At 31.8% G+C, this 24274-nt stretch overlaps 1 protein-coding gene across 1 annotated transcript; it reads right to left on the reverse strand.

The window, feature by feature from the left end:
• Positions 1 to 12819: 12819 nt before the first annotated feature.
• On the reverse strand, positions 12820 to 19779 carry LOC129005148 (low-density lipoprotein receptor 2-like). The gene is made up of 7 exons (XM_054433965.1): positions 19686 to 19779; positions 18390 to 18579; positions 17208 to 17261; positions 16344 to 16604; positions 14733 to 15093; positions 13570 to 13738; positions 12820 to 13242 (listed from the first exon to the last, which is right to left on the reverse strand). Exons 1-7 carry the CDS (start codon positions 19726 to 19728, stop codon positions 12902 to 12904), a joined length of 1419 nt encoding a protein of 472 aa, XP_054289940.1. The 5' UTR covers positions 19729 to 19779; the 3' UTR covers positions 12820 to 12901.
• Between the last annotated feature and the right edge of the window lie 4495 nt (positions 19780 to 24274).

The raw sequence follows: 24274 nt of genomic DNA on the forward strand, positions 1-24274 counted from the left end.
GCTGAAAAATATATTTTGTATTTATTTATGTACAAACAATTGTGTTTTTTTCCAGTTGTCTGACCAAAGTCTTTGAGGTAGAACAAATCCACATTCAACACTCAACAGCATTGCATATTGCTTGAACAAAATAATATGTAAATGGCCAATAGAACGGCAGATTCACATTGTTAGGTCATATTCTCATTCAAGGAATCCATTTATGACCAGTGAATTTTATTGTAATGTTAAGAAATTTCAACAATAATATTTACTTATTTCTTCTGTATTACTTGTGCCTATAACTACGGTTAACCATTGTAATTTTCGTTGTCATTAATTATTCTGGAGAGTGTAAGCCGTTTGATTTTTGAGTTAAAACGAGTTCATTGTTTTATAATGTTAGATTCCTTTTCAGCCATTCTAATTAACTAAATTTAAAATTGAGTAGTTTAAACTTATGATATAGTGAGTGACTAATGTTAACTAAAAAACAATTTCCATCATAAAGTCGTCACTCTAAAGTTTTTTTTACTATTTTACAAGGACCAAGTGCTTCTGGACCTTTTTCTTTTTAAATGTTTAAAGTGTAAATTGTATTTTACCAGCTGAATGAATAACCACATTTAAAAGAGATGAAATATTTTATGAAAATGAATTTCAAATATGCTACATTTATTGATAACCATAACCGGATTGAGGCAGGCAAATCACTCTTTACTTTATAGTATAGATCTACAATCAACAAACTTAACTGTTGCAAATTATTTGAATTATAAAGGTTTGGTTTAATAAGACAGAAACTGTGTTAAAAAAACACAATCTTTGAAAGGTAAACAGGATATTAGAACTATAATTTTTTTCTAACGTAGAAATTTTGAGGCCAACTAAAATGGGCAATTCGCTTACGGCTCCCCTCATAGAATCAATTTTCAAATTACCAATACAAAGAAAGTAAATTAATTTATTAACAGAAGAATTATATGAACAATGAACATATTGTTACAGCGAGTTATAGTTCTTTCCATAGGATAGATGAAGGTATTCTGCAGTAATTTACTGAAAGCCTACAGTCATCTTAACCGACTAATTGGGTATTTTTTAGCAGAAAGCCGCCACTATTTAAAGTCTCCCTGTACGATTACAAATATACAATGTGTACATTGATACAGAAAACTTGTATTGTTATCACGGGAGACACGTGTGGCGATGGCGACGCCGGAAGATGAGTCATGAGTGCATGTCAAGCCCGGTGGATGATGTAATGTTTATCTCCTGACCTTCCTTAACCTTGGTGTGTGTTGGGATTATCACTACTGTATCTGTCAGCTGATAGCTTCATAGCCATAACTTCTCATTTTCTAATAACTAGTGTACCTGCTGCTCGAATTCGAGCAATTGCTAAGTATTACAGGCGTTATTTTAAAACGAATAACAGTCATAATGTCTGATGACTTTAAAAGATTCGACTCAAAGATTATGGAAATACTCTAGATATACATAACAGATCGATTTAGTCAACATTTTTTGTAAATATCTTATCATTTTTCAAAAGCTAATGTTGTTGTTTAGTGTTTCATACAAACAGCATTACTCGTAGCCGCATTAGGTTGTCCATTATAATGATTATACTTCTATTTCTTCTCCTTGGTGTTGTTATATAACTTTTCTATGTTTCCATAATTTGCAAATCGGCTCTTTCAATGTTTACTAAGAAATGCAGCACAATGTTAATTCAGTTTTCTTTACAGTATATCATTTTATCCAGACTCTCTCGCTTTTTTCCATTTAATATTTACGCATACCTAAATTTAAATCTATATAATTAATACGCTACATGAAACTTTGTCGGTTGAACTCCTCCGCCATTTCTTAACCGATTTTATTTGTTGACGTCTCATTGGAAAGAGCGTGTCGCGTAGATTTGCAAACTGGCCTTACATTTTTGAAAAAGTCTCTTGGGCTCTGCCCCAGTGGCTTTGAAAGTTTCCATGTTATCCTTATGAAGAACATAATTGTTTACATTTTGATCAGCTGTATAGTTTAATTGCTGTTATTTATTTTTCGATTCAATGAAATGGATTGAGTACATTTATTCACTACTAGTAAACACGTTGCTCGAAATCGAGCAATTGCAAAGAAGTAAAGTAGTTATTTAAAAACTAATAAAAGTCATCATAATTTCCGATGAGTTTAAAAGAATTTGAATTAAAAAATAAATAACAGCAATTAATTTAGCAATTAATACAACTGATCAAAATGTAAAGAATTATGTTCTTCATAAGGATAACATGGGAACTTTAACAGCCACTGGGGCTGAGCCCAAGGGACTTTTTCAAAAGTCTAAGGTCAGTTTGCAAATCTACTCGTCACGCTCTTTCCAATAAGACGTCAATAAATAAAATCGGTTAAGAAATGGCGGAGGAGTTCAACCGACAAAGTTTCATGTAGCCTATTAATTATATAGATTTGAGTTTATGTAAACATAACCCCCAAGACGGATCGTGTTAGTATGATTGTAACTTAAATTTGTGCATTTATCGTTGTTTGTGTAGCTATAATTTGTTTATTTTTTTAATTTTAAATGCCTCGACTTGACGCGACGACAACGTAATTATAGACAGGAGGCGTAATCCTGAAAACGACCACAGCTATGGAACAGTGGCGCGTAATAGGCTTTAACTCATCTCAGTCAGCACCTGACCCTGGACAATCTCAACTATTAGGTTACAAATGCACCCTAACACTACCCCAAAACGACTTGTCGTTCTCAATTGGCCCTCTATCAATGACCTGTGTTGGCTGTACAGCGAGGCATTTTGAGAAAGAGAAAACTGGCCGGAATGCTTTTGGTTTATCAATAACGAAGATAAACATGGTCTGAGTTACACACCGGTAATCTTTGAGCTGACTCTTTTAAACCCGTTGTAAAATGACTGTTATTCGTTTTGAAATAACTCCTGTAATACTTTGCAATTGCTCGAATTCGAGCAACATGTACACTAGTAGTGAATATTTCATTTCAACCAAGTCAGTAAATGTATGTAGCAAACTGTTAAATTAGAAAACTTATTGACTGTTTACAATTAACATGTGTTCTTCTTCTCACTTTTAATTTCCGACAACAGCTGGAGTTTCATAAAAATTTTTGTTTTCCATGATAATCTTATGGAGAAATACGAAACTTTAAAGGGCCCCAGGGCCTCACTCTTTAATTATTTCCCTAAAAATAAAGTTTCCTGCACAACTTCACGTTACGCTTTTTCCAATGACACCAAAATATGTCAATTAGTTCATTAGTTTCGGAGGAGTAATTGTCCCAAAAAACCTGCTTGCGTATTAAATAAGTACTAGAGGTCGTCCAGTGGTCGAAAATCGACCAATAATATGTAATATACAGACTTGTTTATTTTCACCTTACACTGTAAATAAACACACTCTGATTGGAGTTTCTTCCATTTGTTTTGATTTTCTGTTTAAATTTGGTTGTTATTTCGTCACCAGCATGGCAACCCATAAGATCCATGTTAATAAAAAAAAATTAAACCCATTTTTTCTGCTTATTTTTGAGCCTATTTTAATTTATAAAGGTATTCTGCACATCTACAGGAAAATATCTTTCCAACAGTATTCGTAGATTTTCCCTGCGATGCACACGAGCTGAGAAAAAAGGATTTAAAGAAACATGCTTGCCTATTAATATACAGTAGTATAGATTTAGGATTTTCTTTAGATGTTTTAAATATTTCAAGTCCTTCAATGGTGTTCCTGTAATTTAATGAATGAAATAATATGTTTATTTTCCACATAACGTACAAAATATATACTTTTGATACATAAAAAAATTACAAATATAAACTTAAAATAAAATAAAAACAACATTTCTGTATTACTTATTTGATTTATTTTAAGAAAATCAGCAGACATAGGCAAGTGCTTCCCGTGGCTGCTATAAGCCTTTGTATCCTCAACTATACCATGCAAACAAGATTAATTAACCTAATGTAATACATCATCATTGAAGTTTTCGTCATATTTGATGTGGTTAGATATTACACTAATTCTGCTAATATACGCATCAAACAGTGAGTCCCGTGACTCAGAATATGGTTATATGGGTCAAAATAAAGATAAAATCCCGACTGATTTTTGACAAAATTGCTTCGTTGACCAGAAATCCGCAATTTTGTGATTTAAGTAGGCGTAACAATACTATTTTACTATTATATTTTCATCTATTCATTTGAATAGAGTTTAAAGTTTACTATTTAGTTACGATGTTTTATATAGTTATAAAGTATATATTTGAAGACTGATGCGTCTTCATAATTACGGAAGAGCTCGTTTACCTTCCGGACAGACATGTTAAGTTATTGGTATACAAATATGTGTAGGCGCCAACTAAAGCCTAACAACTGAACATCCTTAAAATTTAGGGTTTTCTGTAAATTAAATAATTGCAGCCATCTTATTAGTTAGAGTGTTTGTATCAAGTGTTAAATACGCCGTAGATAAAAATATCCTGGTAAACAAGAAAATCTTACGTGACTGCCACTGAATAGAACTTGATATCACTCCATACAGAATGCAGCTATTTTCGACAACAGCTGACATTAAAGAGAATAATTAATTGTTTGCAAAGATCTTGTTTGGAGCAAGATAAAATGGTCAACAAATTTTATCCTTATCAAAAACGGAATTCCATTGCTTTCACTCAGTTTTCAATAAAGTTTAAAATCAGCTTTTTAAAGTTGCAAACTGACACAAGCTAATTTTGTTGTTTTTGCCTTCTAAATTTTAGGGTTTTTATGTGAGTTTGATATCACTAGACCCGGCGTTGCCTTAGACATGAAGTTTGAGCGCGCTCCGGAAATTCAATTGTAGGTTCTTCTAATGAAAAATACTATACTACTTCTAGTTCATGGACAATTTCGGTAAGTACAGGTAGGTTCAAGACCTCAACGTTCACAACACATTAAGTTTTTGGTAGCCAAAAAAAAAAAAAAAAAAAAAAAAAAAAAAAAAAAACAGAATAGTTATTTAACTACAAACCCCCACAAGTAATAAATTTACATTTTCACAGTATACTGTAGTCATTTTTCTTACGGGTTTCCTGGGCACAAAAAGCAACACTATAAGCAACGAACGTTAATATTTACATCCAAGAGATAATGCTATTGTACACTGCGTTAGAATAAATTGTGTGACTGAATAAGCTATAATTATTCACTGACAGTTTAAAATATGTGAACTATATATAAGAATATGTCTTTAAGACATTAACTGTAAAACAACTTTACGCAAAGATGACGAAAATATGATATACTATTTTAATGCCGGTGTGCATATTAAAGATTTAATACACGAGTACTATTGTTAACACCTGTCTAAGAATGTTTTTACGAAAAAAAGTATTGTTAGAATTTTGTTTTGGACCTTTTTTTTTGTTTTTGAGTTGTTGACAAACGTGTAAAAGGCATTCCTTTACTTGATATATTTGTATCTACAATTGCTGTTTATAAGCAAATATTAGTTGCGTATTTACAGGGACAAGTCAACCTTTTAAAGAAAGAGACAAAACCCTTCGTCAGGAAATCCAATTATACTTTATCAATTCAATTACAAGTTACTTGTCTGTCCACACTAATACAAACTGAATGTTTTCTTTTGGCAAGCTATCTCAACTTAGTATTAGGATAATGTTTGGTAAACCTATCTTTTGACACATTATTCCCAAAGTTACTAGGCTCTTATCCAAAATTGTTTTCCACATTACCTTAGGTTAGGGTTTATAAGGGTTGCCGAATTATGCCTAGGATACAAATCCATTGGTGATTGGCGGGATTTTAACCTGCGTGTTTATTTCGGTCTAGAATTGTTTTCAATGAGTTGAGACGACAAGGTCGTGCAAAAAATGTACAAATATCAACAACATAAACAAAAATGTTAATTGCCATAAACTACTAAATTCCACCGCACCGGACAAAATGTAACCACGAGATAAAGTTTGAAATATGTATTCAAACGGTGTGATAAATTATACACGATACACGTTTGCAGCAATATATAAATCTAAATTTTCATCTCGGTCAATAATAGGTTTTTTTTTACGTTTTAATGCCGTAAAAACCAATACATTGATGGGATGACAACTCATGATGACGGATTAATGAGAATTTTGCATGTTCGAATCCTTATGAAGCATCTCAGCTTAGTATTGGTTTATAACCTTTATGCATTAATATACTTTGATTTTGAATAAATCAACCTTTTAATAAACAGACATCATAATTCAATTCAAACTAAGGAAATGAGTGTAAAGTTGTAATTCGTACAGTAAAAAAACATAACAAAGTAAAATTTTCGAATCATAAATAATAAATTCGCAAAATGATGTTGAGACGTATTCTTTTTTAATCGTAGGGTTGCTGTGATGATTAAGTTACAATCCATGATTTATAGGTTTAAATTTATGTGTAGTTTTTAATTGCCAATAATGAGTGTAACATGCTTCTAGCTTAAAACATGTTGAATTTGAAAGTTATTCAATGTCATGTTATTCATTCGTGTCATTGATTTTTATTAGACGAAAGTGTATTTTAACCTTAAATATGAGTAAGGATTGAATGTAGAATAGAGTGTAATATAATCTGTAGATTTGGTACTAACTATGACAAGCTATATTCTTAGCGGCAACCATGTATTCATAATTTTAAAATAATAACCTCAATAATATCATTCTCAATGTCGTGATGATAAAGAAAAGGCCAATTTGGAGTTGAATAATATCTAAACGAAGGCAATTATGATAGGCGAGGGACTTAAGTAATGTAATTAACTTGCAGATGGAACCTAATCCTCAATACAAACAAATGTTAACGCCTATGGACGGGCTTCAGACTTAAAATATAATAATGAATATTACGATTATATGAGCTACGAGTCTATCTCATTATATTGCACTATGTCTTTAAAACCTGGTAATTCGAACCTAAAAATCTGATGAGTTAAGTTGTGTTTTTGGTGGAAGTTTTACACTAATATATAATCGTTGAAGCAATCCTGCTAGGACTTGATTAAGGCCTAATAATTGCGGTGTATCATGATTATCATGTATAACAGTTTCAGACCATACATAAATCACAATTAAGCCTTTTAATTGTTATGTCAAATTCCACTATCAAGGGAGAGAATGGATTAATCAATGTCAATATGCGCATACCATACTGTAGTCTCAATTTGTCAACCATTACAAATGTCCAATGGCCATTGTTTTGGCAGATGGGACACTTAATTGTAATGCCACTAATTATACTAATGTAAATGACATGCACAGACTTTATTTAACCTTCTATTCATGATAGATTATCGCTTACATACACATGTTTAGGCGTATGTGTGTTCAATAGCTATATTTTCTCTCATTTCCGATTCGAAGAATTAATAGGATGTGTCCTCAATATTTGTGGTAACATTAGGAGGTGAATCAGCAATAGTTCCGTAGTTTAGTCAGTGGGTTGTACAAACAAATTAGGCTATCTGTTGATATGTGCGGATCGTTTGTATGCAACCGTAATGTGTGTACAAGATAATTAGATTCGTAGCAACATTGATAGCCGCAACATCGTACAAGGTCATACTACGTCACAGAGGTCATACTACGTCACAGAGGTCATACTACGTCACAGAGGTCATACTACGTCACAGAGGTCATACTACGTCACAGAGATCATACTACGTCACAGAGGTCATACAACGTCACAGAGGTCATACTACGTCACAGAGGTCATACAACGCCACAGAGGTCATACTATGTCACAGAGGTCATACTACGTCACATAGGTCATACAACGCCACAGAGGTCATACTACGTCACAGAGGTCATACTACGTCACAGAGGTCATACAACACCACAGAGGTCATACTAAGTCACAGAGGTCATACTATGTCACAGAGGTCATACTACGTCACAGAGGTCATACAACGCCACAGAGGTCATACAACGCCACAGAGGTCATACTACGTCACAGAGGTCTCACATTGAATCTGACGTATAAGATTTTATCTTTGCTGCAATGGTCTGACTATAGTTTAATTACTAAAACAATGTATTATAATAACTCCAATTGAGCAAATCCATTTAAAAGAAGAAACTGGTGACAAACATGTCTGTATGTTAGATGTTTAATCAACATATTATACCATACTAATAGTCCAGTCTACGTTTGATGTGGCATACACGTAGGAGGCTTCTGTAGATTTGGATGAGCATTTCAGCTTAAATTCGACACTAAGCGCACGATTATACAGAGTTAAAGTGGTCTTCTGGAACTATTTATTAAATTCCTTTTCACTCTTAGTCTTCTTAATTTATTCAAATACTCTAGTATCTTAGACCGATGTAGATAAATAGTGTTCAAAAGTAATTGTAATGAAACTATAAAATATTTACGAACATAAAAACAAAAGTTTTTGATGGATGTTTAGTCTTGTTAAACAAACAATTTATATAAACACGAAACCAAATTACATTGTTTTAACTTTGTTTTTAACATTTGTGTTTTAGCCAAGGCAAGAAAATATGGCAGGGTAATGATTTACTTTTTATTTTTATAACTGTACCCTTATTCTTTCAATCTTATAAGCATCCACCTCTGTTTGCAATAGGTCAAGCCTAAACATGTTTTTTATGATCAATATATTCAATAATATTCAAACAAAATTCTTATATCATCGTTATTTCAAGTTTTAAATTAGCAAAATATCCACTGGGCTCAAGCTTTAAATAATTAAACCTACTGTCACTGGCATACAGCAATGAAATAGCATGTTATATGTACCTGCATATATCCTGGGAAACCTTATTTATATGCAAATCTTAAAATCCATTTGTAGCTATTCATTTTTACACGTAGATTATTGTTTAGGAAATAACCGTAATATGGCTTAGTAAGTGTAGATTTAGGGTTATTGCTTGAACATTTTGTGTTTTTTATTAAAAAATAGTTCAAAATATTTATACCGAAGTAAAAATACAGTTGAGGTTAACATATAAATAATGATAATATGAATAATTATTGATTTATTATATTAAATACACAATGATAGCAAATAACTGTCATGTTTTAAACCACTTTAGGTTAAAAACAAAATACGAGTATGTTTTTATTTTATTTAATTTTTATCATAATTTTTTTAAGAGGTTGGCGGCCTCTTTTAACGTTGCATTTCCCCGTCCACATAGACTACAGATCTGTACGTGGAATGTATCCAGCAAAGCAAGGGGTGAGCCGGTACAGTACGAAGGTGAACTGTACTGATAAAATGCTTGTGGCAGTGACCAGGATCCGAACCCACGACATCACTGCCTTGGGCCCGAAGTCCATGACGCTACCATCTGAGCCACCGACTTACCTGAGGTATTCTCTATTTAATAGCAACTAACAATATAAAAATAATAAAGCTATCTTATATATACTAAAAGACTTTTGCAAAAGTTATGACAGATAGCCTGGCCATACTATTGGACCGAATTACGCGCGGTTGGTACAAAATGAAAGATATTTTTCTGTAGATGTGTATATTCCCCTTATAAATTAAAATAGGCTCAAAATGAGCACGATAAATTAATTTGAAATAAAAATAATAGCATGGGCCTTATGTGTTGCTATGCTGGTGACAAAATAAAAACAAAATATAAACAGAAAATCCAAAAATTCCAATCCCATGTTTTATTTACAGTGTAAGGTGAAAATAAAGAAGTTGGCACAATACAAACTTTTGGTTTGTTTTCGACCACGGGGCGAGCTCTCGTAAACATCTAACATATTTAACCTGCTGAAGCATAATTGTCATATTCTGGTTTTTACACAATTTAGATTAAATTTAAAGCAATACAGTACATTCACACCTCAGGATTTTATGTACAAGTAAAAGATTAAATTTTAAATTTTAGTCTGCTAACATATGCAATGCACCCCATAATTTGTCATTTATGAGATCAAAACCATGAATCAGTTAAGTAGCTTAAGTAAGTTAAATTGTTGAAATTATCGAAATTATTGAAAACTTACTGATAAGTAATAAACTACTAAACAATATTCACCAAAACACAAGAAAGCAATTTACAAAGTGAATGTAATTAGGTGAGCTTACTCGTAGGCAGTAAATTAGTCGGTTAAGATGGTTTGTAGGTTATCAGTAAATTATTGCAGAATACCTTCATGTATCCGTTAGAAATTACTGTAACTCGTTTTACCTGGAATAATATTATCCTTGTTTATCCAATTACTCTTCTTTTACTTATCTTTTATTGTGAAATTTGAGTGTACAATACATATTACTTTTTAAGCAATAGTTTAAAAGAGATAGGATTCTTTAGAACGATTAATGATAAAAATTGGATCAAGATATTTATGATCACATGTAATTGACAGAGAACAGCTGATTTCACAAGCCCCAACAATCGATTAACATCATAATATCTCTATTGATTATTATTAGTCTGGTTAAACATTACAAAGCTACTAAATCTTCTCTGCATTGGACCTGTAGCCATTTCAAAATGTTAATTAGTAGGGTTTCTACCCTAATGATACATTACTGTATATTACTTGATACTCACATATGAATACAGGCCCAAAACAACAATAGTAGAGCGCGTTTGTTTTCAACATAATGTAACAATAGGTTATTTTTCGTTTGTAACCACAGGATTGCACATATCCAACCAGCCAATTTCTTTTAATGTCAGCCAATACTATTTTGTCGATTTGAGAATCAGAATAATACTTCCTACCTTATTCTGCTTTGAATTCTTAATTTTTTGCCAGACCACACAATGTGATCCGGTATAAGAGCATTTACAGTAGAATAACCTCGTTTAAATGAACTACGCAAATTTCTGTTTGAACATCCACCACCTGTTGCATATCAGAACCTATGACGTCATACAATATCCGTATCCACTACAGCATCATCCAATTACTTATCCGGATCAGCACAATCTGGTGCTCACAGATAATCACCCACACGTTTGACTAATGCTAATGTCACTATTTACACGATGACTTGCTGCCAATTAAGTCATTTATATAACTAATTAGAATGGTTGGATCTTATGTTATGCAAATGCTGTACAGACGTAAAACATGAACAATTCACGAGAAAATTTTATTTAGATTTACCTCTTTACAAATCCATATATTTAATTCCGAATCGGTCCCCAAAATATATCTCGAGCTACGGAAAAGATAGTATGGATGATGAGGATTCATTTTGAAGCCGAAGGTCCAAGGACGGTGGAAATAATTTTTGAAGTGTCCAAAATTACATCTGCTCTACCCCACAGGCCCTCAAATATCCAGTATTTTTCTAATGGAAGTACTGCTACAGTGTTTCTATAAGTTTTTTTTTTAATATACCAGCAGATATAAACATTGCGTATTTGTTTCTCTTATTTGTTTTTGTGTTGTCTTTAGGTTAGAATGGTAATGCTTGGTTGAAATTTATCATGAGGAAATGACCGCGACTACGAAGGTGAGTATTTAGGAATGGTGCACAGCATAGGGAATGGCCAAATTACAACGGAGGTGAAGGGCAACAATTGCTGCTATGGTTCCCTAGTGTAATTAAATTTCACAGTGCCTCAGTACTTCAATTATGTATTGGATAGTTTTAATGTTTGTCTGACATTTATTATTGGTGTTATGTCCAAAACTTACAAACACCTTAACAGTCTATTGTTAAACTATATGCATCAATGGTAACAGGTCATATTAATAAGCGATTCTGCTGATGAAAAATCTGGAATCTCTAAATATTTGTCGTTGCCTGATCATGAACACCTGTTGTTTACGTCAATTTATAAAATTCTTAAAAAAATATTAAATTCTATAACATTAAATTCGTTTTTAATCAAAAGTAAAAGTCAAACGTCATGCACTCTTCAAAATAATTAATAACACCGAAAGTTACACTGGTATAGTTATGGGCACAAGTAATGCAGAATAAATAAGAATATATTATTGTTAAAATTTCTTCACGTTACAATAGAATTCACTGGTCATAAATGGATTCCCCGAATGGAAATACGACCTAGTCATATGAATCTGCCGTTCTATTGGCCATTTACATATTTTGTTCAAGCAATATGCAATGCTGTTGAATGTGGATTTGTTCTACCTCAAAGGCTTTAGGCAGTCAATTGGAAAAACACAATAGTTTGTACATAAATAAATACAAAATATATTTTCCAGCTGCCGAGAATAAATATACTTATTTTAAATACATTCATATTTATTTGGTTTGACTGCAAATACACACCTGTAAACAGCCTTTTAATATAAACTATATCAATTCTTAGGATATACCTTTCATAAGTACATCGCCAAAAAAAAAAAAAAACACTCTGATACTTTTGAGATACACTACAACAAAAATAAAAATTATGGGGCTTTAATCACTACTATGAAATAAAAATACTCTTATGTGAATTTATCAGCTTACGTACCAGCTGAAGACAACTTTTATGTTCTTCCCATTTGGTTCGTCTATAGGTTACTTTTATTTTAACTATATTTTTGTCTTGCTAATTAACTTTCATCACAACTAAGAAAACAAAATGGTCCAATTATAGACAATAGCATCTCATCTGGTGTTATGAAAAATACTAAAACACAAATCATAAATTCCAGCTTAAACGAAAATAAAATATTTCATAGAAATTTGTGCGCCCTAAACTTTACCAATATGGACTACAAATAAAAAAAGGCATCAAATATTACAATGTGGTGAGAAGTCCACTTAGTTAATAATGTCAACCATAAAGTACCTTAGTAAGAATGTCATTTATCATTTAGAAAATAATCATATAGGGAATTTAAATTTAGACCTTCGTAAGTACAAAAATTCGAGTTCGTTTTTACAAAGAGAAGTCCGTTCTTTCTTGCGAATCTGCAGGCTGGTATTTCCCAATTTTCGCTCTTCTTTTGACAGCAATCACAACAATAAATACAGACACAAAGATTGTTGTGATGACGATATAAAATAATGTCATACTGCTTGAAGATGCCGTTACTGCTCCAGCTGTTACAGTTGCATTCTGGGAAGTCTCGCCAGCTGAATGTGTGTAGTCGTCTGTTACGTTCACAGCTGATTCGGCAAGGTCACCTGATCCATTCACAAATTCTCTGTTACCCTGTGATTCATTTGTTCTTGGAGTTTCAACGGTCTTTTGAGTGGTGATCTGTAGACCAGGGATTACTGTTGGCATACAAATGATGAGTATTAAGGTAAATATTTAGAAAAGAGCAGTTGGCATTATAGTTATAGTAATATTCGAAAGTTAGATTTTTTATTTGTATTTATTTTGTTTTTTTAAAGAGATCTTTAAGGAAGTAATTATTTTCATACAATTCGAATTTAACTTTGACAATTTCCAACAGACAGTTTTCCACAATTTGACAATTTGCTAGATTTAAAAATCATTAAATATTTTTAAGTCGTGGTTAAGTGAATACAAAAGAAGTTTAAAGAAGAGCAGGTAAATCAGGATTACGAATTATACCTAGATAATGTTATATGACGTACCATTGCACGTTTTGTTGTCCTCTGCTAAAATCATGTCATCTGGACACTGACATGCCACTTTCATCCATGAAGAAATGGTACAACCATGTGAACATCCTGACAATCTACAGTGTGAACTGTTCAAAGGCTTCTGAGCATCTATATGGACGAGACTCCATTGGACAACGCCCTGAAAATACAATTTGTGTAAAGTATACTTCATTTGCACATATCGTTCTTTATGTGCACACAAGACAAGTAAATGTATTGATTGGTTTGAACGAGTGGGTTTGCGTCAAGTTAATATTTTTCACATCGAAGAAAATCTTTTCTCAATGACTTGACAGTGTTTAAAATGAGTTCAGGTAAATAGCTTTTACTTAGTTTGTTGAAGTTTGATGTTTCTCAATGCATAATTGAATCAATGGATTTACAGAAACCGATTGACAACTAATTATATTGCTATGTTTGTAAAATAACATTTTACATTTTATTTAACATATTAATTTAGAATTAAATCACCAAAGGAAATAAGGGTAACACTTGAATGTTTGTTTAATGTTCTTAAAATTGAATTGTCCTTTCTTCTATTTACTTTTCTCAGACGATTAATTAGGTTTTGGGACTAATTAATTAATTAATATTGTATAAATTGAGTTCTAACATATTTTAATCGCAAGTTAAGTATTTTCATATACCAAAAGGATCATGTTACTTATAAAGGAACTACAAGACTCTAATGTATTTTATATACTCTTTTATATAAAGTTGAAATCGTAACATATTTTAAACAATTAGTTAAACTAAAAACACTTAGTTTTAAACGCAAAAACTAAGGGTTTAGTGTTTAATATTGCCATGAGAATGTATTTGTTTACGTGGATTTACATCTTATAATTTTCCCAAGAGCATTTAGAGTTGTGTCTATATAAACCTACTTATCCTAATTTTCTCGCGAGCCAATTTTTTTGTTATTAAATTGTTTGTTACTTAACTAATTAGATTTGTTTGGTTACATTTATAAATGTTTAAATATAGTCTATAAAATGTATCATAGTTTTGTGATACTTTGCTTATCAAGTATTCAACTTTTAAAGCTTAAAGATAAAAACAAAGATTTTTATTTTGTAACACAAAAAATACTGAGCAATGTAAATTTACAACTAACTAATACAACTATTTACCAATGGCACGAGCAATTTCTCCATTTTAACGTCGGCTTCGCCAACAGCTTGCCATTCGGTGTTGTTAGAGTTAGTCAGCCAGTAGACAACTTTGTTGACAATCTTTGGCCCAAACTGCCACGCCGGGTCAGAACTTGTGTACAATTTCTTGTAGTCCGTTCCGTCGTAGTTTAACCTGGCCAGGAACCTGTCGTTGCTGTTATTTAGTGATTTTCCGACAACATAGACGATCTTGCTATCGGTATCTAGAGTGATCTTGGAGATGTTCTCAACACCATCGTCAAACTGGTAAATCATCGTCTCATTGCCACCTTCCAGGGTCGTGGTGGTCAACACGTTTGACTCCAGTACGAACAGCTTTCTGTGGAAAATGATGTTTATGAATAACAAATAGTTGAAAACTATTACAATCTTTTAACAATATGTTTCGATTTGATATATATTTTAAGTAAAAACAAACATATTGCTGGAACCTACTTCAAACTTAATCTTTATTGTATTGTTTTTTGTGGACACGATTTTTAAATTTGCACATTTATTGTAGTCCTCTTTAAGCACTATGTAAATATGAACTTGTATATAATTTTGTTATTCTTTGAATTAAAAAGATTCCGAACTCATAAGCATAGTTTTATTGTAACCATAGTTTGCATTTTGCTGGTAAAGCATAGATTTTAATCTATGGTAAAAGCAAATTAACTTTTACTATTTAGTTTCACATGTTACTGTATCAAATTCAAATCTAAATTAAATTGTCTCACAAACAAAACAAAACCTAAATGAAATTATTGTTTCACAAGTTAGCAAAAAAATATGTAAATGGAATTTTAAAAATTTAATAAATCAAAATCTAAATACAATTTTTGGTTTGTAATGTCTATTTTAACATGCAGTAGCAGGTTTAAAACACACATTAAAACTAATACTACCTTATATTCGCACACTTTTACTATTATAACTTATTAAACACTCGATTTTACTGAGTTCATTATTTGCAAACATTATACCTATAAATAATTTAAAACACTAAACAATACGTTTTATCTTAGAAAAAATGCGTTGAATGACGGTTAGTTGTTAACACGCAACAACAGGTGTCGTTGTATCAGTGGTCTAATGAAATTACGAATTAACTGACGTATAAACAGCTGATCTTATTTGTTGTAAACTTGTTTTTAAGCATACACATATTATGTGCCTAATACAATCACAACTTTTTGTGTTGTTTGGTTGAAATATTGGAGTGAGGTAAAATAAAATGAGTGCGACAAAGTTAAATGAGGGCGGCTAAGCAAGTTAATGAATGAATAAGCTATAATGCGTCACATAATCAGTGCTTGAAAGCCCTGCTTAGTCAGTTAACTCTAGGAAAAGAACATTATTCCTAGAGTTCTTTTCTAGGGCTAATTAATTAATTTAATCGTGCTACTGCAAACATTTTCGATTTGACTTAGTAGTTTGATATTAGTTGTACAATAGCGTTGATTTAATAGTTTCACAAGTATTACAAACCTTTAAATGCCTAAATAGTGTTCTATAAAACTGTAAGATTACAGAAAGACTCATTAGGCTAGCTTAACTTAATAATTACCTCAGAGAAAATTAACTTACTTTTCATACGGATCGACATCAATGCTTTGTATAGGATTTGACTTTGTTAGAAGAGTTTTATTGTGTTTATCGTCCACATCCATGACATTGAGGGACGACTTTTGTTCGGGACCATTCGGCTCACACGTCCAATATAAATTGTCGTTGATCCAGTCTAATACCAAGTTGCTAGCCTTTAGACATTTGCCAAACTTAATTCGGAACGGCATGTAAGGATTGTCAGACTTGCATACTTTAAAACATAACTTGCTCCTACGGCACCTAAAATAAACATAATCATTTTAAGATTCTCTCTGTTTGAAAATTGTAAAACAATTGTAAATAATAATAAGTGAGTCCTTGTAACAGGAAGATCTAGAATCGTAAGTACATTTTTAAAGACCGAGAAGAACTTCGAGAATCGGAGATATATTTTGCTCCCCTGTAACTCATTAAATTAAACCCAATAAGTTATAGCAGGTCTGCAGGTCTGCTGAAACGGTGGCATTTTCTAATTCTGGCTGTTTTCAGCAGGATCGGGTCATCAGGGATTTGGTGTTCTCATAGTTCTTGAACATTTTGTTATCTGATTTGTTTGTAATGTAATAACATTACATTGTTCTGATAGAAAACAATTACTATAAAGTTCAATCGAAATATGTAGATTGCGAACAGAGAATTAGTGTGGAAAACGTGGTAAAGGCATATTTTAAAGTTTTTCTTTACGTTAATAGGCTAGTGTGTCTTTGTTAAAATACGGAACTGTAAAGATACCTACTGCAGTACAACTGAAAATCAAGCCCTGCATTTTTATATTGATTTGTTTCATTGAATTTACTTCTTCGACATTTGAATTTTTATAATAAATAAAAAGTAATAACTTACCATTCTTCCAAATTGTGGACATTACATGGCTCTGATTTGTCAACGATTTTAGTCCTGAAACAGAAGAAAATTATAAAGTTTTGTAAAGGATAAATTATATTTGGATTTGTGAGAAAATTGACGTTTTTTTAATTAATTTAAAATGTTAATATAAATATAAATTAAAATATACTGCATAGTAAAATTAAAATATTAAGTATATTTCAGGCTAAAATAGCAATAATGTGTATTTAGCTAACACCGTACTCTTAATGTTTGTTAACCGATACGTGCAAAATTATAAAATAACGTACTAAACAAAATAATCAAACCTTTCTCAGGGTTTTCCTTCATTTTGTTCAAAGCCAGACGTGAGTTAGCACACTCTTTAATAAAAAAAAAACTTCTTGTTTACTATCTGGTTAGTTTATATACTCAGTTTCAGGATTATAGCATAATACGTACTAAATGCATGAAAATATTACCACTCGTGATTTTTTTACGCATACAGACATATAAAAATGTGTAGTTATTAATAAATCCAAAAAGGTCTATTCATAATACAAAAGACTATAGTTAAATGATTTTATTTTTTCTGTTTAGTAGTATTAGGAAGTGTATCTTTTACAAAGTTAAGTATATCCAAATTTGATTATTTTTTTAAATTATCTAGTTTATTGTTTTATTGTATATTCATCCTAGCAATACACTATGATCCATATATAAATCCCAAAGTACCCATGAGCTTTTGAGAAAACTACAAGTAACACACCTAAAAACCATGTACTTAAAATGTTCGTCATGACGAGAAACCTTGCGCAAAACTATCCATTATTTCATAAATTGCCCTTAATGGGTCTGAATTTCCATTTACCTAATGTTAAAATACCTCATTTGTACTTATTTGTTTGTTATTCTTTCAATTTATTACCTTATTAAAATCAGGTGTGATCATTTGTTTGTATTACTAGATTCTGTTTTGTATGTTTCAGCTTAACTTAACCAATCAATATTTTTATTAATACTTATGAAGTCAAACGGAGTGAAGCCCGTGGGTAACAGCATTGACTATTGGATACAGAAGGTTGTATTAATAGTCAAAGGTTACAGCTAGTTGAATAAAATGGCAACTCAATTGTTTGAATTTTATCAAAATATTCAATCAATGTACCTTAGTGTCAATAAAAATCCATTTAAAAATACCTGACTATTTTGTGATCGAATGGGTTTTGACTTTGGAAAATCCCGTAAACATTTTCAGTTTGTAAGCTGTAGGTAACAGTGTTGGCTCCTTTTTCGTATTCCAGAAGAGTTTTGACATTTTGACTGATCGGGTCCACAGCGTGTACGCCTCCTTGGTTTGCGATGAGCACTGTGTGGTGAGCTGCCACAGCTAAAAGTAATAGTGTTATAATGTTCTATCTATAGAAGATGAATACATTAATTTAATAAATTAAATCTTAATGTACCTTGATTTCGTTTAGTAATTTATAATACCTCCATTTTAGGGTGAATGATAATCGTTTCGGTGACTATGTCACCTTCTTCGGATCCTTATCAAAAATATTAATTATCAATATTCTTTCATATTTAGGTCATCAAAACATTGAACACGCATACATGAACATTTATAAAGACATAAAAATGAATATTCAACTACTGTGGCCACCGGGTACATCCTGCTTGGTTTATATGTCCAGTCTCTATTTAAAAATCACTGTTTTTAATGTTTCGACGACCTCAATATTAGGGAAGATTGATATTTTTGACAAGGATCCAAAGAAGTCAACCTAGTCTCCGAAACTATCGTAATCTACCTATTTAACCCATCGCTAGCTATATTGTGCAAGCAAACATTTAAATAAAAATAAACTTTAAACAATTCACTTCAGCCAATTATATTTAAAAAAAATATGTTACTCTAGTAATTAGGAGCAATTGACAACAATATTTTGATAGATCTAATTTATTTTTTATAATTTACCTCGTAGAAACTCCTCGGAAAAAATTCATGTGACAAAAATGTTTATATAGGTTTTTTTATTAAAATATTTTCATCTCTGAGATAGATAAGGGCCTAAGAAAGTCAGCTAAATTGCAATATAAAACAAAATAAACGTGATTGCAGTGTGAAATCGAACTATAAAACATTATCTTTCATTATTTGGTAAGCTACAATAAATACCTATTTAATACAAATTTTCATAAATTACACTATGTACATTTCTGTGAATAGCTTTGTTTATAAATTTACCAAAAAACCTGCATAAACCGTGGGCTATACTAACCATTGAAAGTTAAATTCTTTGGACATGTTAGTATTTTAAGTGAATAATATACTAGGCCCTATACACATGTTATGTTTTATCAGTGTAAATTTTAAGATTACCGCCCTTCACAACGCCGTTATATCAACAACCTATTATTTTATACACCTTAATACAAGTACTTTTCTAACAGGAGCTTGCTGGATCAAGGCCAATGACACGTTAAAATTACCTGCGATCAGAGACACTTCCAGAAGAAACCGTCCTATGCACATGATTGGTCGGGGCTACACACTACACAGTTACTGGAGTTGTCTAGTCGCCGGTTCGATCCTTACTAACTCTCCATTACCGTATCAGTTAATGTGGACTGGAATGACTCACCGGCTGACTGGAAATGATGATAACGGGGGAAACTATGACCTCACACATTTCGTGTTTCAAAATAGTTATCTAAATTACAATAATTTATTAGTTTCAATGCGTTTGGTAGTCTCGGGATTCCAGTTGGTTGAAATTTTAATTCATTACCGTAACTTATTTTCTATAAATTTGGTTACTCGTATATAAGTGTACACTGATATATCAATAGATGTTTCCTGGTTTATAAATGGAGGGGGATATAGATATACATTTGAAAATCGCATCTGGATAAAATTTTGTCATTGAAATGGCGGATAGGGGGACATAAAGTGCAATAAAAATATACAAATTATAAAATTGAACTTTCCAAATTTACTTTCTATGAGTTCTACTGTGTCCTGTGAATGTTCTTATCCCTCTCATATGAACTGATTCCACAAAAATACTTCTTAGAAAACTTGTACAAATTGCTTCTCACAAATCAATTTATACTTCGTGGATTTTTAAAACACTACCCAAATACTGTATGTTTCAAAAGATATAGGATTTTTACTAAACTATTTCATCATTATTTTGAATGATAGCTTGACACTTCCCAAGGAAAATAGTTAATATGGAAATACTAAATACGTTTTTGTGTTATAAAACTGTAATGTATCTTTGTTTCCAGCTACTTTCAATGTTAAAAACCCATGTAACGAGGACACAAAAGAGTATATGTCTGGAACTTATAATTTTCTTGCCCACTTAACTATATTTCACCAACCAGAACGTATTTAAATTAATACATCAAAGTACGTTGCTAGTAAATATGCACGTACACACACACAAGCACAACAGCTTAAGGTCGATAATTAAGTATTAGACTAAATGCGTATTGTTAAATGGTTGAAGACAAACTAGTGGAAATTTAAATAACGTAAAAATAGAAAGACTGTAAATTTTGAAAAAAAAAACATTGGTCTATTGCATTTGTTTACACCCTGTATACAAGAAAGTGTCCGAATATAGTAAAAACTGCGGCATTGTATAAGCTTTCCAACCATATGATACACTATTGAGCTTTATGTCTGCTTATGTAGGCTTTAGTGGATTGAAGACTACAAAACATGGTGACTTAAACATTTAAAACACAGAAAGTCGGCATGTATTAAGTAGTGGTATTAAGCAAAATTTGTATTTTTGTTTCAGCTTGAACAGTAAAAACAGTAAAAAAGTTCCCTGCTTTCTGGTATTCAAACCACTAAAAGAAACAAAAGAATATCTAAACCTCAATAGTGTAGCATATGGTTGGAAATCTTACAAAATGGCGCAGCTTTTAACATATTCGGACACTTCCTTGTATACAGAGTGTGAACAAATACAATAGACAATGTTTTTTTAGAAATGTTTATCAAACATCTTAATTTTTTCTTTGAATCTATTTACAATGGAGTTTTTACAACTGATCCTCCGTCATTTTCTATTATTCGTATTCAAAATTTAAAGTAGAACACGAAAATGACATTATCTACTCAAATCCTTATACAGATATTTGAGAAAGAGCTGTAGGCCTATTAAGTTCAAAAACATAGTTATTTTTAAAAAACATAAAAAAATATTTAGGTAGCTAATAAAACAACAGTCGTTTTTTTTAGACTAGGAATCTTTGATATGCATCACCACACTTCATTTACTTTGTACTTACACCAAAAAATGTTTGTCAGACTGAGTACAAATCACCCTGTATTTAAATTTAATAAGTGTACAAATTAACTTGTCCAAACTGGTTAAGGTCAAAAGAGTATTTAAAAACAAAAGATTTTATCCTTCTTAAAAATATTTGAATTTGTAATCTATAAGTAGCTAACAGAATAAAAAAAATCAACATTCAGTGATATCTAATAATGGGGATTCTCATTTCTACTAAATATATGCATATACATGAGCCAGAAATTGTCTCCAAAACATTTGTTAGCAAATTAGCCATATCGTGAATGATAAGATTTGTACCTGACTTTTTAGGGCAAAGGTTATGTGAAATAGCCACCTAATTGGCTACAGAGGTGTGGTATATATTTTTCAGAGCAAATCTGTAGTAATAAGTATTTGGGCAAAAAGTTAGTTAATAATGCTGATAAACTTAGATATTTTCGTAATCGCTACTTGTGAGAACCGGCTGGTCTTGTGATAGAGCTTGGGGCTTCGGAGCTAGAGGTCCCGGGTTCATATCCCGCTAATCATCAATGGACTTTATCAATGTGATAATGACGCAACCCCCTAAGACTAGCTTGAAGCAAAGTGTATAACACTTCCGGGTAGAACCTAGCGTCCTAAGATGTGAAGGTGGGACTAAAAAAAAGAAGAAAAAACGCTACTAGCCACTATTACCGGAGCTCCGCAACAGGGGAAGAATACGGAAGAGATTATTGTGGTTCTAAACATCTGCCGAATGATAAATTACAATAGTTACACATTCATTGTTCAACTCAAAAATAAAAATTAATTTTACTGCTTAGTTTGATGATGGTTATTTGTGTGGGCGAAGTGGCACTTTGCGCTCGCGTTACACATTATATTGTTTACACTTACTATACAGCATAGAAATAATTAGTTTTTCATACACTTAAAAACACGTTTTTTAGGTTAAATGCAAGCTTTGGACGACAATAAAACGTTAACACACAGGTAAGTCGTATCAATACTCAATGGCTGTGAAACGCTGCACCAGCTGATCGTAGCTGTAGTATCTATAAAGTGTTGCCAACTTATTTTTAAGCGTACACGTATTTTGTGCCTTATTTTGTGCACACGGTTTTGTGTCGTTCGGTCGAAATAATTGCGGCAAAGTAAAATGAGTGCGACAAAAGTAAGTAAATGCAGTAATTAGATATTCTGCATGCTATAATGAGTGCAAGAAAGCCTGCTTTGTCAGGTTACTGTAGCAAAAGAAAAATTATTTTCTTAAACTTCAGGTAAGGGATTTTTATTTTCCTATACAATTTGGCACAGGTGTAACATTGGCGCTGATGCGTGTTTGAAAGTGCCTTAAATATAATTTAATGAGGAAAGATACGTTACTTAAAAAGTATTTAATTTTACAATTCTAATAATATTTTAAGTCAACACATACAAAAGTCTATTAACATATTTTAGTAAATCAATACATTCAGTTACTTGATAGAGATATCTTTATAAGAGGCATGAGTTAACTCTTATACTTCAATGTTAATCAAGCATGTTTGCTCGAAAATTGTAATACAAATTTTACGGAAACCTACAAGCGAAATCCAACAAAACAAATGTACAAGTAACATTAATTAACCATAACCCTGATTTTCAAATAATACATAAACATCAACAATGTGAAACAAAACACAAAAAAAGTTTTAACTGCTGGTTTATAATAACTTGGTAATTCCAATAAACTTATTATTGGAATTACCATATTAGTAGTGGTAATTCCAATAATAAGTTAATTCATAAGAATAACAAGGCAACTTTGAAGGCCAGTGGAGTGGATACCGAGGAAGGTTTCGAAATAAAAGTAAGCCTATGTCCACTTTTGGTACAAAGGTGATTTTACTGCAAAATGTCCAGCTCAATCGGTCAAGTAGTTTTCAGTAGATTCATCACGTGACTCTAACTTTCGCTTTAATGATACTAGCAAAGTAAGCTACTATAAACTGATCAATCGTCTACACATTTATCAGATGACCACCTTTCCTTAAATGCTTGTATTGATATTACAATATAATGTAGGTACTGATAGAGGTTTGAGGTCAGAGCGATGCATAATCAGTTATGCAATGGTTTGTGACGTTTGCTTGCCCTCACAAGTTCAATGACACCAGTATCATATATAATCATGCAGTGAATCATAGAGTACAATGACCCCTCATAATGACATCGTAGCGTAAGTAGTTTGGGAATCAAATAGAAGACATATTTTTAAATTGTTCAACAGGTTTAAGTTTATTTTATCTAGTCAAATTGCAATTAGTTAGTTGACTAGTTTAGCTTTTTAGGTGCAGCCTTAGTACTGAATATTTGGAACTAGGACTAAAAGTGACGGTCTAACATTTAAAATCTAGTTTATAATATCTACACATAACCATTATACCAATCGTAACTGTGTAAGAAATGAATAGCTTACTACAGGGCATTAACCCAGGAAGCTGGTATCTAATTAATAAATCAATGGCACTTTTAGTTATCTTCTGATTATAGAGGGCTATTTTAATTTAATGATTAAGTAAAGAGAGATAGTAAAATACATAATGAGACAGTATCTCAAAAACATAATTTAGATTTAGATGGTTGAATAAAATTAAATATAACCTTAGAACGCTCAAAGTAAAGTATAAACAAAATCACATCGATGAAACAACCTCCCATAAAGAGTATACACTACTTATTTGCTCAAATCAAAAGTTTACCTTTTATATTGGTAACCAGGGTATAAATGAAGTATATTGT

Source organism: Macrosteles quadrilineatus, unplaced genomic scaffold (assembly GCF_028750875.1).
Source record: "Macrosteles quadrilineatus isolate MER2022 unplaced genomic scaffold, UCM_ALF_1.0 Scaffold_16__1_contigs__length_3527350, whole genome shotgun sequence".
Taxonomy (NCBI): domain Eukaryota; kingdom Metazoa; phylum Arthropoda; class Insecta; order Hemiptera; family Cicadellidae; genus Macrosteles; species Macrosteles quadrilineatus.